The 18,889-nt window shown below is 46.3% G+C and overlaps 1 protein-coding gene across 1 annotated transcript in view; it reads left to right on the top strand.

Annotated features, from left to right (window-relative positions):
* Window positions 1-13,007, top strand: part of LOC139761830 (nephrin-like) — a 111,939-nt gene extending 98,932 nt beyond the window's left edge. Inside the window, exons 2-6 of the mRNA XM_071686357.1 lie at window positions 1,262-1,397; window positions 4,466-4,674; window positions 11,076-11,192; window positions 12,116-12,319; window positions 12,728-13,007. Coding sequence (XP_071542458.1) covers window positions 1,262-1,397; window positions 4,466-4,674; window positions 11,076-11,192; window positions 12,116-12,319; window positions 12,728-12,960 — 899 coding nt within the window. The 3' untranslated portion in view covers window positions 12,961-13,007. The remainder of the gene's footprint in view (window positions 1-1,261; window positions 1,398-4,465; window positions 4,675-11,075; window positions 11,193-12,115; window positions 12,320-12,727) is intronic.
* Window positions 13,008-18,889: the final 5,882 nt, after the last annotated feature.

Below are 18,889 nucleotides of genomic sequence, written 5' to 3'. Positions count from 1 at the left end.
GATGGCGTCCCTGACTCGTGTGCCGAGTCACTGTTGTTATATCTGCTGCATTCTTATGGACGATGTCTGTCCCACCTCTCTCTCTCTCCCTCCATCTGGCGCAACCAGCTTGACGTTGCTGACGAACTGCAGACAGAACAAACAGTTCTAGGAAGGGCGGGAGTGAGTGAGTGGGAGTAGGAAAGGTATATCCTCCGTCAAGACTTTTCCCCGAGTGTCAGAGCTGCCGTTGGTGATGATGATGCCGCTATTACCCAGCTGGTCCTCAGCGCCAGCCTGGGCCAGGCTTTGGCGGGGGCATCCCGTGCGCGCCATCCCCTCACTGTGAGGACGACATCACCGTGCGAGGCTCGATCACCGTGTGCGTCTTGGTGTACTATAGATCCTGCAGTCAGTCCAAGGTGGTAGCCACGGGTCAGTCATTATGTTCGTCCACAAAATAAGATCCCAAAAGTGCTCATTGGTATCACCATGTCTTCCTCCTACATTAAAAAAAAAAGAAAGAGAGAGAAAAAAACGAACGTACGGAAGACTAGTGTTCTGGGAATTACGCCCCAGCAGCCGGAACAAACACGCGTGACTAACACCATTGCTGGAGAACCAAGAGAACACCACCTCCACACTGGCCTCCCCTGACTTGCCCACCACCACATTAACCTCGTCTGACCAGTCCTCCTCCACATTAACCTTGTCTGACTAGTACACCACCACAGTGACCTTGACGGACTAGTACACCACCACACTGACCTCCTCTGACCAGTCCTCCACCACACTGGACACTTGGCCAGTCATCCACCACAGTATCCTAATGTGACGGTCCACCACGCCACCGGCCTCGTGTGATTGGTTCACCACCACCACACTGACCTCATGTGACCAGTCCTCCACCACACTAACCTCATGTGACCGGTCCTCCACCACACTGACCTCATGTGACCAGTCCTCCACCACGCTGACCTCATGTGACCGGCCTCCACCACACTGGACACGTCTGATTGGTACTCCACCACACTGACCCCATGTGACCGGTCCTCCACCACACTGGACACGTCTGACTGGTCCACAACTAAACTGCCCTCGTCTGACTAGTTCACCACCACACTGGCGTCGAACAACTAGATCCCACACTACCAACATACCCAAGTGTCTCCCACATACCCATTTGTCTCCCCCATCTTCAAAATCTCTATATTTCCCTTCATAGCACCAGTGTCTCCCTATTGCCTCCTGCAACGATAACACCTCTCCCTCTCTCCTGCAGGCGCTGTGACGGTGGTGGAGGCGGTGGCGGGTGGCGGGGCGCTGCTGCCATGTGACCTGGAGGCTCCCTCGCCCGGTCATCCCGTCACACGGGTGGATTTCCTCCGCAAGTACAACACCTTCAAGATCATCTACAGGTACTGTGTGTGTGTGTGTGTGTGTGTGTGTGTGTGTGTAAGACGATACACGAGCAACACTTCCTGTTGACGTATGACGCATGTGGTACACCCTCCTGACGTAAGATGACCCACACAGCCCAGCCCGATGACACACGACACATGCCGCCCACTCCTCTACTCGCACAGAACACATGTAGCACTCACGGCTGGCGTGTGACACATCACACGTAGCCCTCCCTGCTGACACGTGACAACACATGCAATCCTCTCTGCTGACACGTGACAACACATGCAATCCTCTCTGCTGACACGTGACAACACATGCAATCCTCTCTGCTGACACATGACAACACATGCAATCCTCTCTGCCGACATGTGACAACACATACACCCCTCTCTACTGACACGTGACAACACATGCAATCCTCTCTGCTGACACGTGACAACACATGCAACCCTCTCTGATGACACGTGACAACACATGCAACCCTCCTGCTGACAGATGGACTTGCAGTAAATGCTACAGCTGGAATTCAAGGATCGTATCGGGGAAAAGGCACCTGATGGTGTTGGAGTAGTGGAGACAAAACTTGCTGGAGAGATAAGATCTCACCTGCTCTGTCCATAGAGAGTACTTGGTAACTACGAGGAAAAGAAAAGATAAAAGAAGAGGGGAAGATTGGCTCTCTTAAAAAGAGACGCCTTAAATCTCAGAAAATGCTTGAAGATGATCCCTGGAAACAATACATAATGGGAATGGTCATTGTAAGAAGGAAGTGCATATTGGTGTTGATGATCAACTGCAAGAGAATATCAGCGAAGTTAAACAAACATACAATGATAACAATTAAAAAGGAAGTAACAATCAGGATGGTGCCTGATGTAGTAGAACATGCAGTTCTTAATTATGGCAAAGCAGGAAACTGGGGGATTTATAGTATAGAGAAATGACCTGAGGACGTGGACACGGAGAGTCGTGTAAACACAAGTTCCTAGAGTGAATAAAGGGAAATATCTGATCCCATTATGTCGGTGAAGACACTAGAATGAGAAGGACTGACACGCCATCGTTAGTAGATCATATTTTCACACTTAGTAACATGGGAATTGAGATTATGTCATACTGTCTGATACCCCAGCTGGAAAAAAGTAATCACGTGATGCTTCAGTTTCGTCGTGTGGTAAACAAGGATGTAAAAAGCGCAGACATGAGACCAAACTCGAAGAGGAGATATGATCATATACACAGAGCTCAACATCTCCCATCGCAACATAAACTGGGAAATGTAGTTCACCAGACAGGAATAAGGGCAGTAAAGTGAACTTCTGTAATGAAGGGGTAGGAACGTGGATGACTTTAGGCTTGAATATGTACTGAAGGATGGATGAGAAAGAGGATGAGTGGTTCAATAAGATGTCTCATACCGAAGGAACTTCGCGATCTCCTTTGGAGAAGACAGAGGCAGATCATCAAGAGTAAAATATAAGTTGAAGAGCAGGTGATCAAGCTCAGGGTTTCAGGAGGAGAAAGAGGATGATGTATGGATATGCGAGGACCGGAATGAAAAATTCAAAAGTGATTTCACTGTGGAAAACACTCTAGCCTCAACACCAGTTGAGATAGAATGGGAGGGAGGTATTGGCAAACACTGAAGTATCTAGAGAAGACAAACAGAATACTGTGGGGTCTTGACGCATATAAGGCTCATAGTCGTGATGAAAATTCTCCGTACGCGCTAAGGATGTGTGCGGTACGATACGTTGGGAAACAAACTTGAAATATTGTGGGAGAAAAGGACGCATGTCAGGGAAGCATTCTCGAAATGGGTTGGGGTTACCAGTGGAGCACCACAGGGAACCATCGCTCTTCTTGATCTGCTGAGTGACTTACTTGTCACGTGAATGGAATATTGCCTGGACGTATTCCCAGTTGGTGTCAAGGTCATGAAAGAAGAAAAATGCGAGGAGTTTATTAGCTTACAACAGGACCTAGATACATGGTTGATCTGGTACATGGTTGATGAAGTTCAACCCAAGTAAATGTAAAGAGGGTGGGACATAACGAAAGAAGGGCATTACTTACCAAGAAATAAGCTGCAGGATTCTGGGTATGAGAAGGACGTGTGAGTTAAAACCGTCGCCAGAGTCCCACATCAGGAAAACAGTGAAGGAGACAGTCTGTCCGCTGGCAGATGTTAGAACATCTTTAAAGTACTTGGATTAGAAACTATTCAACAAGTTCTTAACAAGATGGTCATCATAGAAGCACAAAGAGCTAATAGGGAAGGTCCAAAAGAGGACAACAAAGATGGTACTGAATTTAAGTGATGTGAGTTACAGGGAAAAGTTGGAGACTTGAAATTTGTTCTCTATGGAAGAGAGGATTTAGAGTGGGGGGTTAGGGGGCTCCTGATCACAACCCTTGAATAATTAACCCAGCCTGATGATGTCAACAGTGAACAGTTCCGTCTATGAAATTAACCAAGAACTAAATTACAAAGGATGTAAAAAAAAAAAGTGCTCTTAATGTGAGACAATTAGTGGATGAATGGAATTTACTGAATGAGGACACAGTAAATGTGGACGGTATGTAGTCTGAAACTATTAATGACGGTTCATGAGACGGGGGCCCCACGAACATGAAACCTCCTCCGTACAATACATGTAGGTGATTCCACGTGATGACTCGTGCAGGACACATTGTTGATACACAGCGAGACACATACAGCCCACCCTGCTGAGTCGTGACACATATAACCCACACTGTTGACACATAGCAAGACGCAGCCCACCTTGATGACACAGGACGAATGCAACCCACATGCTGACCCATGCAGCCCACCCTACTGACACATGATGACACGTGTCGTATACCCTGTGGCACCTAATGACACATAGAGGCCACGCTGCTGACACATGCAGCCCACCCTACTGACACATGATGACACGTGTTTTATACCCTGTGGCACCTGATGACACATAGAGGCCACCCTCTATGTGTCATCATGCAGCCCACTCTACTGACACATGACGACAGGGAGGATGGACCTGGATTGTCCGTTATCGTGTCCATTCCTCTCGTGCAGGATACATACGCACCGCGGATCCCTGGCCAGAGCCTCCCACTGGGTGCCCAACGGCTTCCTGGCCCGGGCCTTCGTGGAGACGGACGCCCAGGAGGACAGAGGCCTCATCCTGGACGACGTGAGGCTGCAGGACGAGGCTGAGTACCAGTGTCGCGTGGAGTACCGGGAGGCGCCACCACGCGTCTCCCTCATCCACCTCAAGGTGATCGGTGAGTAGCCTGCTGCTGGACTGTCTCTCCTGCCTGCTTTAGCCTGCTGCTTGACTGTCTGTCCTGCCTGCTTTAGCCTGCTGCTGAACTGTCTGCCCTGCCTGCTTGTTACTTCGTGTTGCTTCGGTGTTACCTGGGCATTACATGCCTTAATAGGATGTTCTTTGGTGCTGCATAGGTTAAGTGTTACCTGGTGTTGCAGGTATTACGTAGATATCACCTGGTGTTGTATGTGTTGCCTGAATGTTGCCTTATGTTGCACGTGTTACCGTGTTGCTATCTGGCGTTGCTTGTTCAAAGTGTTACCATGTACTGCACATGTTAACTGTTACCTGTTGTTGCATGTGTTGTTTGGTGTTGCATGTGTTTACAGGATATAATCATGTGTTGCATGTGTACCTGCTGTCACACGAAGTGGTGATGCGTGTTGTAATTGTTGCTTGGTATGACATGTTACATGGTTATTGCAGTTGTTAAGTATTAATTGGTATTGTATGTGTTAACTGGGTGTCACCTGGTGTTGCATGTGTTAACTGAGTGTCACCTGGTGTTGCATGTGTTAACTGGGTGTCACCTGGAGTTGCATGTGTTAACTGGGTGTCACCTGGTGTTGCATGTGTTACCTGGGTGTCACCTGGTGTTGCATGTGTTAACTGCGTGTCACCTGGTGTTGCATGTGTTAACTGGGTGTCACCTGGTGTTGCATGTGTTACCTGGATGTCACCTGGTGTTGCATGTGTTAATTGCGTGTCACCTGGTGTTGCATGTGTTAACTGGGTGTCACCTGGTGTTGCATGTGTTAATTGGATGTCACTTGGTGTTGCATGTGTTAACTGGGTGTCGCCCGGTGTTGCATATGTTACCTGGGTGTCACCCGGTGTTGCATGTGTTAACTGCGTGTCACCTAGAGTTGCATGTGTTAACTGGGTGTCACCTGGTGTTGCATGTGTTAACTGCGTGTCACCTAGAGTTGCATGTGTTAGCTGGGTGTCACCTCGTGTTGCATATGTTAACTGGGTGTCACCTGGTGTTGCATGTGTTAACTGGGTGTCACCTGGAGTTGCATGTGTTAACTGGGTGTCACCTGGAGTTGCATGTGTTAACTAGGTATCACCTGGTGTTGCATGTGTTAACTGGGTGTCACCTGGTGTTGCATGTGTGAACTGGGTGTCGCCCGGTGTTGCATATGTTAACTGGGTATCACTTGGTGTTGCATGTGTTAACTGGGTGTCACCTAGTGTTGCATGTGTTACCTGGGTGTCACCTGGTGTTGCATGTGTTAGCTGCGTGTCACCTGGTGTTGCATGTGTTAACTGGGTGTCACCTGGTGTTGCATGTGTTAACTGGATGTCACCTGGTGTTGCATGTGTTAACTGGCTGTCACCTGGTGTTGCATGTGTTACCTGGGTGTCACCTGGTGTTGCATGTAATAACTGCGTGTCACCTAGAGTTGCATGTGTTAACTGGGTGTCATCTGGTGTTGCATGTGTTAACTGCGTGTCACCTAGAGTTGCATGTGTTAGCTGGGTGTCACCTCGGGTTGCATGTGTTAACTGGGTGTCACCTGGTGTTGCGTGTGTTACCTGGGTGTCACCTGGTGTTGCATATGTTAACTGGGTGTCACCTGGTGTTGCATATGTTAACTGGGTGTCACCTGGTGTTGCATATGTTAACTGTGTGTCACTTGGTGTTGCATGTGTTAACTGGGTGTCACCTAGTGTTGCATGTGTCACTTGGTATCGTATGTTTGTCATTCCCTCTCTGTGTCACTACACAAAACTCACGTGGTCGTGATGAAATGCTTCAAGAATCTGGGTGACATCTGACCCAACATCGTCTTGAAGTGAACGAACGACATGTGAAGCTGTCTGATCTCTCTCCATAATCTCTGAAGAGACCAACATAAATGACCTCGACGGTCATGCCCATACAACACACACTCTTAATGTGGCTGACCTGAGTGGCTAGTGAATACCGATGCATCAGTAAAGCAGTGAGTCAGTCCAGCAGTCCTGTCTCTTGAGAAACCGAGGTACTATCTCCACTTGTAAGCGTCTACCATGCACCTCCTGGCTCATCACTCTCTGGTAGGGGCTCTGTGGCTGGTAGGGGCTCTGTGGTGTCTTATATATCTTGGCTTCTTGTGGCACGACCCCTGTGGGACATATCAACTCCTTGCCCCCGCTGCAGCCTCAGCTTAAGAACCTAAAACCTTGGTTCGTACAACACTGAGCACAAAACTACAGCAATTGGTGACATAACTCAGGACTTCAGTGATGCCTCTTCCATTACGCAGATGCCTCACAAAACCCAGGACTCGTGCAATTCTTCCACGGGACGCCTTCATCACTACGTCTCACGTCGTCCCCATGAACGCCACGCAACGCCTCATACTTGACTCTCCGGTGCCATCACCCCAGGACACCTGCCTCACCTCTGTCACCTGCAGCAGCGCCACAGATACCTTTCCCTCACCATTTAACCTTACCACAACTCACCTCACCTTCTCATCTCATCCTGCACCACTTGAGGCAGCCTCATCACTTGTGTAATTGCCCAGTATGGCATTGTTATCCGTGTGTCCTGACTCCTCTCTCAGTCTAGACACTGCCACAAGCTAGACGCTTGTGATGACCCACTAAACTGTTGATCCTTCAGATCAGCTGAGAGAGATGGTCGGATGCGTTTCACCTAGTGGTGATCGCCAACCCTCCGTCCTCAGCCGGATCATACTCACCCCTGCTGTCACACTCCTGGCACAAACCGGCAGCCGCCCACTGCCTCAGGAACCCGACAACGCGCCTTGCCTCCTGCAGAAGTTCCACAAGACCTGGCCTCCACGAAACTATCCCATGCAATATCTGCCTCGCCACCCCTCACGTGTCCCACACCAGTGCCACGCAACCACGCAGTAACTCACACTCAACTCCCAGGCGTAACTCCTCGAGCAGCCTGTTTATCTCTAGTGCCTGCTCCTCACCATCTAATCTCGCCCTACATCGCCTGCAGGTGCTCGCCCTGGGCTACGTAACCGCTGTACTTAGCCAGTAACGCGTGATCTTGTTACTCATGTTTCCTGACCCCTTCCAGGGTCTCTGCACAACCGCAAATAGATATTAGAAAGCCTCAAGAAATGTATTAACTGCATGATACCTGGTGCTGAATGTGCTGCTTAGGTGCTACCTGGTGATGGATGTGTTACCTGGGCGCTACTTGGTGTTTCTTGTGTTAACTGTTACGTGGTAATACATATGTTACTTGGGTGCTACCTGGTGTCGCTGATGTTAATTGTTACGTGGTGTTGCATGTGTTACCTGTATGCGACCTGGTGTTGCATATGGTAATTGTTACGTGATGATGAATATATTGATGCGACCTGGTGTTGCATGTGTTAACTCTTACGTGATGTTACATGTTATTTTTTTCTATGTTGGCTGAGACAGCACGGGCAACTGCATGCTACACTAATGTGTCAAATGTAAGAAAGGACAAATTGGAAAAGATAATTGATCCGTAATTTCCACAGCAATATGTATGTTTTTCTTAAGGGTTAGGCTACAACTGACAGTATTATGACTTGCTTGTCTAACCTGATGCTGCCTCCAGGGTTTCTGTAGACCTCCAAAGTCTCTTTGATGAGGCAAGTATTCACGTAATATTGTATGAAAATATTGTATGACATTTTTTTTTTTTTACATAGCGAGTGTTGTTATTGATGATGACACGTAGTATGTACAGTTACATGTTTGTGGCTCCCGACCAGGCGTTATGTGTCGTCTGCCTGAGGTGGCCAAGAACCAGTGTCCTCTGTGGCCCAGTGTCCTCTGTGGCCCAGTGTCCTCTGTGGCCCACACTCTCGGCACTCGCCACCTGCAGTTACAGTCGAGCTAGAATATTAGTTCCAGTTACGTCATCGATAACTAATAATGAATTTACAATAAAGGATTATTTTTCATGTGTAAAGAAACTTGTGATTTGGATTTATGCAGTTGTGTTATGGCTAACATTGACGTGAAAGTTGTTTACAAACATTCCTTTGGAGGAAGCCATCCACATCCGTCCTGAGAGCCTGTTAGAGATACAGACAGGTCAGGGGTTAACTATGTCTCAGGTTAAGGAATTATTATCTTTAACATCTGGTGTATCTGTTCAACGGTGCTTCACTCAGTCACACGGATGATGTAATGACGGGTTCACCACCAAGTCCAACCTGGATAACATCAACAAGTCAGGTGGCTGAGGGGGGCGGGGAGTGGCCACCACATTACTAACATTTCTTTTATACACGATATGTAGACGATACAGTTTTATACACGATATCTAGACGATAGTTTTATACATATGTAGACGATACAGTTTTATACATATGTAGACGATACAGTTTTATACATATGTAGACGATCCAGTTTTATACATATGTAGGCGATACAGTTTTATACATATGTAGACGATACAGCTTTATACATATGTAGACGATACAGTTTTATACATATGTAGACGATACAGATTTATACATGATATGTAGACGATACAGTTTTATACATATGTAGACGATACAGTTTTGATGTTTAAGTCTGCGGACGTTATTCATTTATTTCTAAGTTACTCGAACTCTTTCCACAGCAACATTTAGTTTACCTGGGAAGTAGAAAAATATGATACCCTTCCATATTTTGATAGTAAGATGAATATATGTGGGAATTCCATCACAACAACAGTGTGTACGAAACCCAACATTTACTGATCTTTTGCAGGAAATTTCCATCTTATATCCTGATCGAATATAAACAAACACCACTTGGTGGTAACCCAGGCCACACCAGCATGTCATATATGATCTGGTTATCTTATATTCCACACTGGAGTTGAATCATTGAATAATGTGTTGTGCATATGGACGGCATTTTTGTAAACTTCATGAATGCGTATATTAGTAAAACACTAAATATATTATTATGTCCTTCAGCAAAACTATTAACTTTCCCTTACGACGAAATATATTTTCCAATATTGTTCACTGGGAAATTGTAGACTATTTCATTACGTGAGTTTTATCCACAGGTCAACATTACAGTAGTTTTTAAAGCAAGGAGTACAATCCAGTCATTTTAGTTCCCGGATGTTAATCCTTCGTATTTGCAGTCGTCAGTTATGTACAAATGCAGATGCAACACAGCTATAATGTTTTCTTTATTGGCAAGACGAAGAGACGCATCACGATGCGCATTCATGCACACTAGCCGATCACTACGAAAGAACTGCTTAATGCCCAAACCTCCATCCTCAACAGTCACGTTCTCTGTGGGCAGCGGGCTAGCCCTGAACTGGCCAGTAACTCATCACACACCGTTCTGCTAACATTGTTCTGCAGGAACTTAGCCCGCTATAAGTAACATTGAGATATCAACAGAGTTATTGTGGTTTTAGATAAGTTTTATGTGGTTTTAGATAAGTTTTATGTGGTTTTAGATAAGTTTTATGTGGTTTAGATAGAATTGTTTGTTTGTTTTTTAATATTTGTCTTAATGTAAGGATATTGGATGAGTAACTGTGACATTTTAGTCTCGACTAGGAAGTTTTTGGCAATTTGCCTCCCTCGCCACACCATCCATAAACTAGTTAAACAGCCATGGTGACAACACACACCCCTGCCGCAGACCCACCTTCACCTGGAACTACTCATCTTCCTCTCTCCCTAATCTCACACACGCCTTACAGTTTTCATAGAAACTCCTCACTACTTCTAATGACTTTCATCCCACATTTGCAACTGCTCTTCCCCAGTCTGATGCTGTCTGTGTCATGCATCACCCTCGTCATCGCCACTCTCCCATACAACTTACCAGGTACACTCAACAAACGTATATCTCTGTAATTTCAACACTCCCCTTTGCCTTTATGCATTGGCACTATACAGGCATTCCGCCAGTCCCTAGGCATCTCACCATGAAAATCCTGACTATCCAGTCAACCACACAGTCATCCACTTTCTTAGAAGTTGAACTGCAATGCCATCATCCACCCCAGCCGCCTTGAACAACATTTCGATGTGAATTACCCTAAACTCTGCCATTACATTGTGTCATCATGTCATGGAATAGACTTATTAAGATATAAAAGTAAACTGCTCCCAGGAACGTGTTCCTGAAAACCTTGATGCCATCTATGTGGTACAGACCACACTTGAAGGGCGTGTGTCAGCGAACACCTCTTGTGTAGCTGGAATACACGTGTCAAAAACACGGGTGATCCAAACCCCTAAGTCGTAAGTATAAACTAGATATCTAAAATGATTCAAACGTTAGATTAGAATTAGATGCTTACATTTACAGAAAAAAATAGATTCAGAAGCAGTTTACTTCTTTATGATATATTCACACGTAACTCCATGTCTGCCACAGTGGTGCCGGAGACGCTGACCATCTTCAGTGATGATGACCCGATGAACAAGATTGCTGAGGTGGCCGGGCCCTACACCACTGGTGAGAGGGTCAGCCTCTCCTGCCAGGTCACAGGAGGTGAGTTGACCTTGTTGTTACTCTGCGGCTGGTCTTACAGGCGTATCACGCACTACTCCACCTGTCGTGGCCACTGTACTGCTGCTGGGTTTGTTAGAGAGAGAGAGAGAGAGAGAGAGAGAGAGAGAGAGAGAGAGAGAGAGAGAGAGAGAGAGAGAGAGAGAGAGCACTAAACTGAGAGTTGAGGAACTTTCATTTCCGGAAGGACGTTAATGTGTGAGCCATCGCTTTATCATTACGATTGTGTGTAGGATTGCATTAGGACACCATACGTGTGGACGTAACTGCCACAGACGGGTGTTCCTTGTGATGCCGTAGTGAGGGTGAAGCTTGCCTCTGACAACTGTGGAGACGACCTGGCGTGGTGGCGTCAGGTGAGGAGGGGTCACGTGAGGTAGCAGGAGAGATGGCGTATCTCTGAGAGAATGGTGTCATTATGGTAGGTCAGTTGACTGAGGAAATATTGGGTTATTATAAGACAACATGGAAGCTGTTTGAGGAGAAACTGCGTCTTGATGTAAGATGATGACATATACAGATCAGGGGTAGTCAGGCTGACCTGACTTACGGGTCGGCTGGGTATGTCACAGCCCGCATATGACTTGTTGCATGAGGTTTGATCCAGAGTTTATGTTGTGAAGACTTACAGTGGATCATATATGACGTGTGGATGAGGACGACTCGTCTCCTCCGCCAGTACTCAGAACAACGAGAGTGTGGATGAGTAGTTAAGGGAACGACCAGTCGCGTGGTAGATCGTTATGGAGTACCTCAAGTCTCTAGTACCTGAGCTGGCCCGAGGTGGTTCATTCAATTGTCTCACTGAGTCAGGTCGTCTTGTTAGCAGTGTGCTGCACTGCAGGCACCTCGGTGTGGTGAGGTCATCGCACATAAGATGTAGTTTATGTTCGTATATTTCGCAGGTCACCCGAGGCCGAGGGTCACCTGGTGGGAGGGGTCGCTTCTCCTCGATGACGTCAGCGAACATGAGAGTGACGAGGTCACACGCAACGACATCACCCTCGAGCCACTGACCCGAGCTGACCTGAACAGGAGGTTGACCTGCCGGGCCTCCAATGCCAACATCACGGAGCCGATGTCCTCTACGGTCACTCTGGACCTATACTGTAAGTTGTTGTGGTGATTCACCAACACGACCAGCCAACACCAACATTATCACCAGCATCAACACCCACCCCCAACACCAACGCCATCACCCACACTATCACCACCTCCAACGCCACCTCCAACACCGACACCATCACCAACACCACCGCTATCACTACCATCAACACCGTCGCCCCATATTTGTTGAAACTAGTTATCAAATTGTGTGGTTGACCCCAAACTCACATGCCTACGTCACAGTTATCCATGTAACGTACCGAGCTGAGAGTCACCACGCTTATATATCTCTACGTTTTCTATTGTCATTTGTAACTCCTTTGTAACCTTATCACTGTGTCTGGGACCGTCCTGTGTACGTCCTGGTCACTGGCTGTCGTGTGTGTGATGTGAGCGACTCTTCTCCACAGACCCGCCCTCTAGCGTCGAAATAGTTTGGGACTCCAACGGTGAGGTGGAGGTGCTGGCGAACGTACCACACTCGCTCTACTGCCGGGTTCAGGGCTCTCGACCCCCGCCTGTAGTCACCTTCCACCTCAATGGTGTACAACTCCACACAGAGGTAAGTTACCTGAGGCAGCAGGTGTTGCGGTACTGCCCTCCTACTGAGGCAGCAGGTGTTGCGGTACTGCCCTCCTACTGAGGCAGCAGGTGTTGAGGTGCTGTCCTCCTACTGAGGCAGCAGGTGATGTGGTACTACACTTCTACTGAGGTAGCAGATGTTATGGTACTGCTCTTCCACTGAGGGAGCAGATGTGGTACTGCCCGCGTACTGAGGCAGCTGATGTTGTAATCCTGTCCTCCTGCTGAGGTAGCAGGTGCAGTGGAGCTGCCCTACTTCTGAGGCAGCAGGTGCTGTGGTGCCTCTCTCCTACTCAGGCAGTGGGTGCTTGGGTGCTGCCTTCCTTCTCATGTGGACTGGGCTCATGAGAGTACATGGGAAAGGGAGATAACAGGATACATGATGGTCCATGACGAGGTTATTTGTAAAAATCATCTAAAGATAGTAGTAAAAGCACAATATCAATGCAGAAGGCACTTCCCAGCCACCTCTCCCTCCGCCTGAACAGCCAGCTGGAATTTCGTTAATGATAGCAGATGTCAGTGAAGTATTTGGTTTGCAACACAACTTCCTCAGTGTATCAGACATAGACAGGATATCTCAGTGAGGTAGACGAAATCCAGCTAAGTTTAATGCCTCCAAGACCCAGATTCTCTCTCTCTCTCTCTCTCTCTCTCTCTCTCTCTCTCTCTCTCTCTCTCTGTCGAAAACTCCTCACAACTCACGTCTCTTCTTTGACGGTTCTCTAATTCCACCTCTTGACTCAATGAACATACTCGGTATTACTGTAGTATCCACGCTTTCTTGGAAACCTCCACATAACAGGAATAGCAAAGTCTCCCTCCAAGAAACCTGATGTCTTATTTAGATGTCGAAACTTATTTTCCTATGAACAGTTGCTCCGTTTATACAAAGAATTAATTTGTCCTTATGTGGAATTCTGCTGTCACATTCGGGGTGGTTCTAGCTCTGCATCATTACTTAAAAGAGTTGAGTCGAAAAGCTGTCCGAGTTATAAACTGTCCTAGACAAACTTTCATACTTGACCCGCTTGATCTACGCCGCAATGTTGATTCACTTTCCCTCTTCTATAGGTATTACTTTGGTTTTTTTGTCCACAAGAAGTGGCAGTTTGTGTGCCCTTCACCACTAGCTAGACCACGCAATACTTATCTTTAATTTCTGTAAAAGTGAAACCGACATTTTCATCGGCTGCAACATTTTTAACCACGGGATTAGAATGAGTTTTAACAAATAACAAGAGAACATCGCCTACTTTGTTTATCCCATTCCTGGAATTATGTATTCGGCGAGGAAATTTCTCTTGTTAATACCTAACCAAGAATCAGAAACAACGGTCATAGTATAAATTCCCTTAAACGCTATTGTCTTTGACGCTGAAATTTTGCTGCGTATGCTTCAAGTGTTAACATGAAATATTTCTAGGCGAGACTGAGTCGTATTTCGAAGAGGAGGCTGGGTCTGCTTCACACGGGTTCCGTGTGTCGACCAGAACGCCCCGTGCAGACCCGCTCAGGAGGCTGCCAACACGCGTTCACTCAGGTTTAATCCGTCCTCATACATATATCAGGATGCAGGTAGCAACGCTGCTACTAGTCTATCCTGCTGAACCTGTTCACTCTCACTCCACCAACACCTGCAGCTCACACGGCTGCTTGCAAATATACTGCTGACACCCTCACCCCCGCTCCCGTCACCGTAAACTCCCATGTTACTGTAACTGTTCATCACTTAATGTTCGTATAATATAATTATCACTAAGTGCATACTGTAGCAGGCTTCCTGTGCGCATGCCACTCCGTCTCTGTAGATGTACCTCGTTCATATGCTTATCCAAAGCTTGAGTACGTCCAGCCTCACCTTGATCTTAAGCTTTTATACGATTAGTTAACTACTTACTATTATGACCTCTCAGTTCTGTAATACCACGGTTGGGAATATTTAGCCGAATGGCTGCCTAAATTAGCCAGCCGCCCAGGGTAGCTTTTCCCCAGCGTCAGGATGGCTTGGTCGACCTAGTGAAAAACTTGACTTCCTCTTTTACTGATGAACATCACCTCCTGCTGTTCTGTGTAGCCTCGACGTGAGGGTATGTCTTGCTTCGCACGTATAGAAACATACTACACATTTGTGTCTTCGTTCTCTCGTCTTTTTTCTTCTTTCACTCCAACAACAAAGATAGATTGATGGATTTCTTATATGTAAATGTACTGGATGATTGTGTAGGAGACTTCAGTCACTTGACGTTAATCCTTTGCTGCTACAGAAGGTACTACTGAGGAAGCTGCCTTACCTGTACTTGAATTTAGACGCTGACGAGTGTAGAAGTGAACTTATATCTTATACAAACTTTATCTAGAGGAGCGCTTGGTGCGGGATACCTAAGATACACAGGAAGATACGTGGGAAAGCTTAACAGCAAAGATAATTGCTCTGTTACAGCAAGCAGAGGAAGAGAATTCTTTATGTTGAAGGCTCGAGAGCAACTGCTCAGAAAACAGGAAATTTCGACATCTAAGTAGGACTCCCAGTTTTCTAGAAGCAGACTTGTCTATTTCCGTAATGTAGGTTTTCCTAAACAGAATGGACGATGCAGTAATACCTAGTATATTCATGAGTCAAGAGTTACAGAACTGTCAAAGGAGAAGGGAAAGTGGTGAGGAATTTTCGATAGAGAGATGAGCAGAAACTGGGTCTTGGAGGCAATAAACCTGACCAGATTTCGTCTGACTTGCTGAGTTTGTTGAGGAAGTTGTGCCGAGACGAGAAGCAGAGCGAGTCAGGTAAGAAGATGCAGAATGGAAGGATGAGGAGGAATGCAGTGTTGAATCGTCAGCATATGAGTGCATTTGGTTATTCGTGGAAGAAAGGTAACCGTTGATAAATGGGAGAAAAAGTGTAGGAGACAGGACAGAACCTTAGGGTCACCTTTGTTGATGGAGAAAGAGAGTGGCTGATCCGTCAAGAACTAGGGAGATAGATCGGCCAGAGAAGAAGCTAGATATGAGGAAGCAAAGTGAGGGAGGGAAGCCAAAGAGGGGAGCTTAGAGATGAGATCCCGATGCCACACCCTGTCAAGAGATTTGTATGCATCAAGAGCAACTACATAGGATTCCCTAAGGTAGAGTTAGAGGAGAAACGGGAACCAAAAGAGAGTTGCTTTGTCTACGGGAAAGACAGCTATAGTACCGTCAGAACGAAAAATTGAAGTGAAGGTAGATTGAAAGATGTTAGCGATGCCCTTGGCTAAAGACCAGAACGACTTATCAGTGGATGAAGAGGAGAGGTTATCGCACTTCATTTGACTAAAGGAACGCTCTCCCTCATTGATAACGTACTTGCAGTGATTACGGGCAGTGATAAAATGCACGACGAGAGTCGGAGGAAAGAGAGTTTTTCCAAGCCCGGTATGCCTGATCCCTTGTCTGAATGGCTTCAGAAGAGGAACGGTTAAACAGTGGGTTGGAAGATGAGGTCGTCTGACAGAAAGAGGGAACAAATGCTTCCATTTCCGCAACAATGACCTCTGCTATGCGTTTGGCGGAGACAGAAGCATGACCACATAAGAGCCAGTAATTTACCCAAGGAAAGTCAGAAAAGCATTTTCGTAGGTTATTTCAGCCAGCTTTGTTGAGGTGCCAGTATTTGCGTTTAGAAGGGGCTGCTGAAGGGGGAGGTGCCGTTAAATTAGATACAATTATGAGAGTGTAATCAGATGAACAAACTGGGGTGAGATTGTGTATTTGCAGAGCGAAGGATTATATGTAAGACAGATTCAGAATAATAGGCCAGTGGTCACAGTGACCAGGAATACGTGTTGGAGGGGAGACCATTTGCTCTAGATAACTGAAGGCTTCAGTCCCCACACCACCTGTATGGGAGAAATTCAACCATTTCCTATGGTGAACGTTTGAATCCTTTGGTAAAGGATCTCATCCTGCGCGTGAGAGGATGCTAAAGTCTCATGGCAGGAGTTCAGATAGTCGAAACAAACGAAAATTGTGGTAGTTAGGAAACAGACCTTGAGCCATGTAACATCAACGCCTAGGGCCTTAAGGACCTCGAGGTGTGCCACAGGTGTGTTGATGTTGGGGTAAGCACAAACACCACCTCTTACCCGGGGTCGTGGGTGGAGGTTATGGCTGGACATGAAAAAGGGGCTAGTGAGAACGTCAGTAGACAACTGGGTCTGAGAGAGAAGTAAAGTATTAGGAGAAGTCCTAAACAGATGATGTTCAACAGGAGAGAAGTTACTAGACAGACCACAAATGTTGGTATAGTTATGGTATAGCTATAGAAATTCCTGGTGTGAAATAACTGCGTGAGAGAGAGAGAGAGAGAGAGAGAGAGAGAGAGAGAGAGAGAGAGAGAGAGAGAGAGAGAGAGCACGCACGCCTCTACGAATGCCAACATAAACTACCACAAAGCACAGACGCGCAACATAACTGTTTCCAGTATAAAAACGAATCCAATCAGGTGAGCGTAACACGAGTCTTAATCCTGGGTAGATGAAGAGAGCTTTAGATTACATTGGAGAGATCCAGGTTATATTCTATTCTCAGATCAAGAAATCCCCTGTACAAAGAGGCAGTCTGCTATCAGCACTCACAGTCAGTATATCAGGGTTTGGTAGACAATAGGGTCCTTCCGCTTTCTGTTTTTTCTAACCAGAGGTTTAACCAGAACACACACACACACACACACACACGGGGCAATGCGATGGTAAAACTTTTCCTTTAATATACAAATAGTTATGGCATGCACACTGGAGTGCGTCATGGCCCTAACAGCAGTGGTTTGGTGTAAATTTGGAGTAGAGAAAGCAAGGAAAATGTAAACACTTTCTGAAGGGCACCGACTCATACTAGGCTCCTGGTCCTGGTGAAATCTCCCCATACTCATGTGAGGCTCCTAGTCCTGGTGAAGTTTTGCCATACAGTAGGTGCGGAAGACGTGGGCAGATGGGTTCGAGAGGCCGCTAGAAATGTTCAGGATGACGCAGGAGGATGGTAAAGTGCGTAACTGTACGAAAGAGGACCGGAGACTTGAGTTGAACAGACCGATCCCTCTCACGACTTTGCTCAGTAAACTGGAAAAGATAATCCGAAAGCAAAGAAGAAACAACACATGAGCCAGAAATATCATGGGTTCAAGAGAAAGTTTAACAAACCTCTTAGACTTTCATGAAAAACCGAGCGCCTTTTTTGGAGGGAAAGGTAGGTGGATTGTGTATGACTGCCATAAAGCATTTGTCACTACCACAAATGAAGTTGATAAAAGAAAAAGATTTGATCTTCAGGCAGGATTGAGGGAGAAATTCCTTCCATGGATGGAGGGGAACAGAGGACACATGTTATAAGAGCCTGGAAATAGCTTTGTGTCACCAGTGGTGTGCCGCAGACCCTGGTGCTGGGACCATTGCTCTTCTTGATGTGTGTGAATGACTTGTCTGATGGATGATGACGAGAGTGATGAAGACTGCATCAGTTCACAAGGTGACTCAAAAACAAATTTGATCTGACACAAGATTGATAAGATTCAAGCTGAGTAAATTCAATGTAATGACGATAAAACACAGCGAAAGAAGGCAGCGATGCGAGTATTATATAGTTGGAAATAACTTGCAGAAATACGTGTGAGAAGGACCTGGGGGTCATAATTTGACCTAACCTGTCGTCAGAGCTCCACCTCAGGGGAAATGCAAGGGAAACAAAGTTTCTCTTAGACAAATGTTAAAATCGTATGTAAGTACATTGATAAGGAGATATCCAGCGAGCTAGAATTAGCATCTCGTATTTCGTCACTACATGTACAGAAGCGCAAAGAACTTATAGAAAAGTTGACCACAATCTTTGAATTGTTTCTAGAAAAGACATTAAGAGAATACAAAAAAGCTTTGACCCATAGAAGGTTCATGGTCCTGATGATCTCTCGCCATATGTACCAAAGATGTGTACAGATACGGTAGACAGTCCTCTCGAGATGTCAG

Source organism: Panulirus ornatus, chromosome 3 (genome assembly GCF_036320965.1).
Source record: "Panulirus ornatus isolate Po-2019 chromosome 3, ASM3632096v1, whole genome shotgun sequence".
In the NCBI taxonomy this organism is placed as follows: domain Eukaryota; kingdom Metazoa; phylum Arthropoda; class Malacostraca; order Decapoda; family Palinuridae; genus Panulirus; species Panulirus ornatus.
Note: the sequence above shows the minus strand (reverse complement) of the source record. Positions and strands in the feature narration are given on the sequence as shown.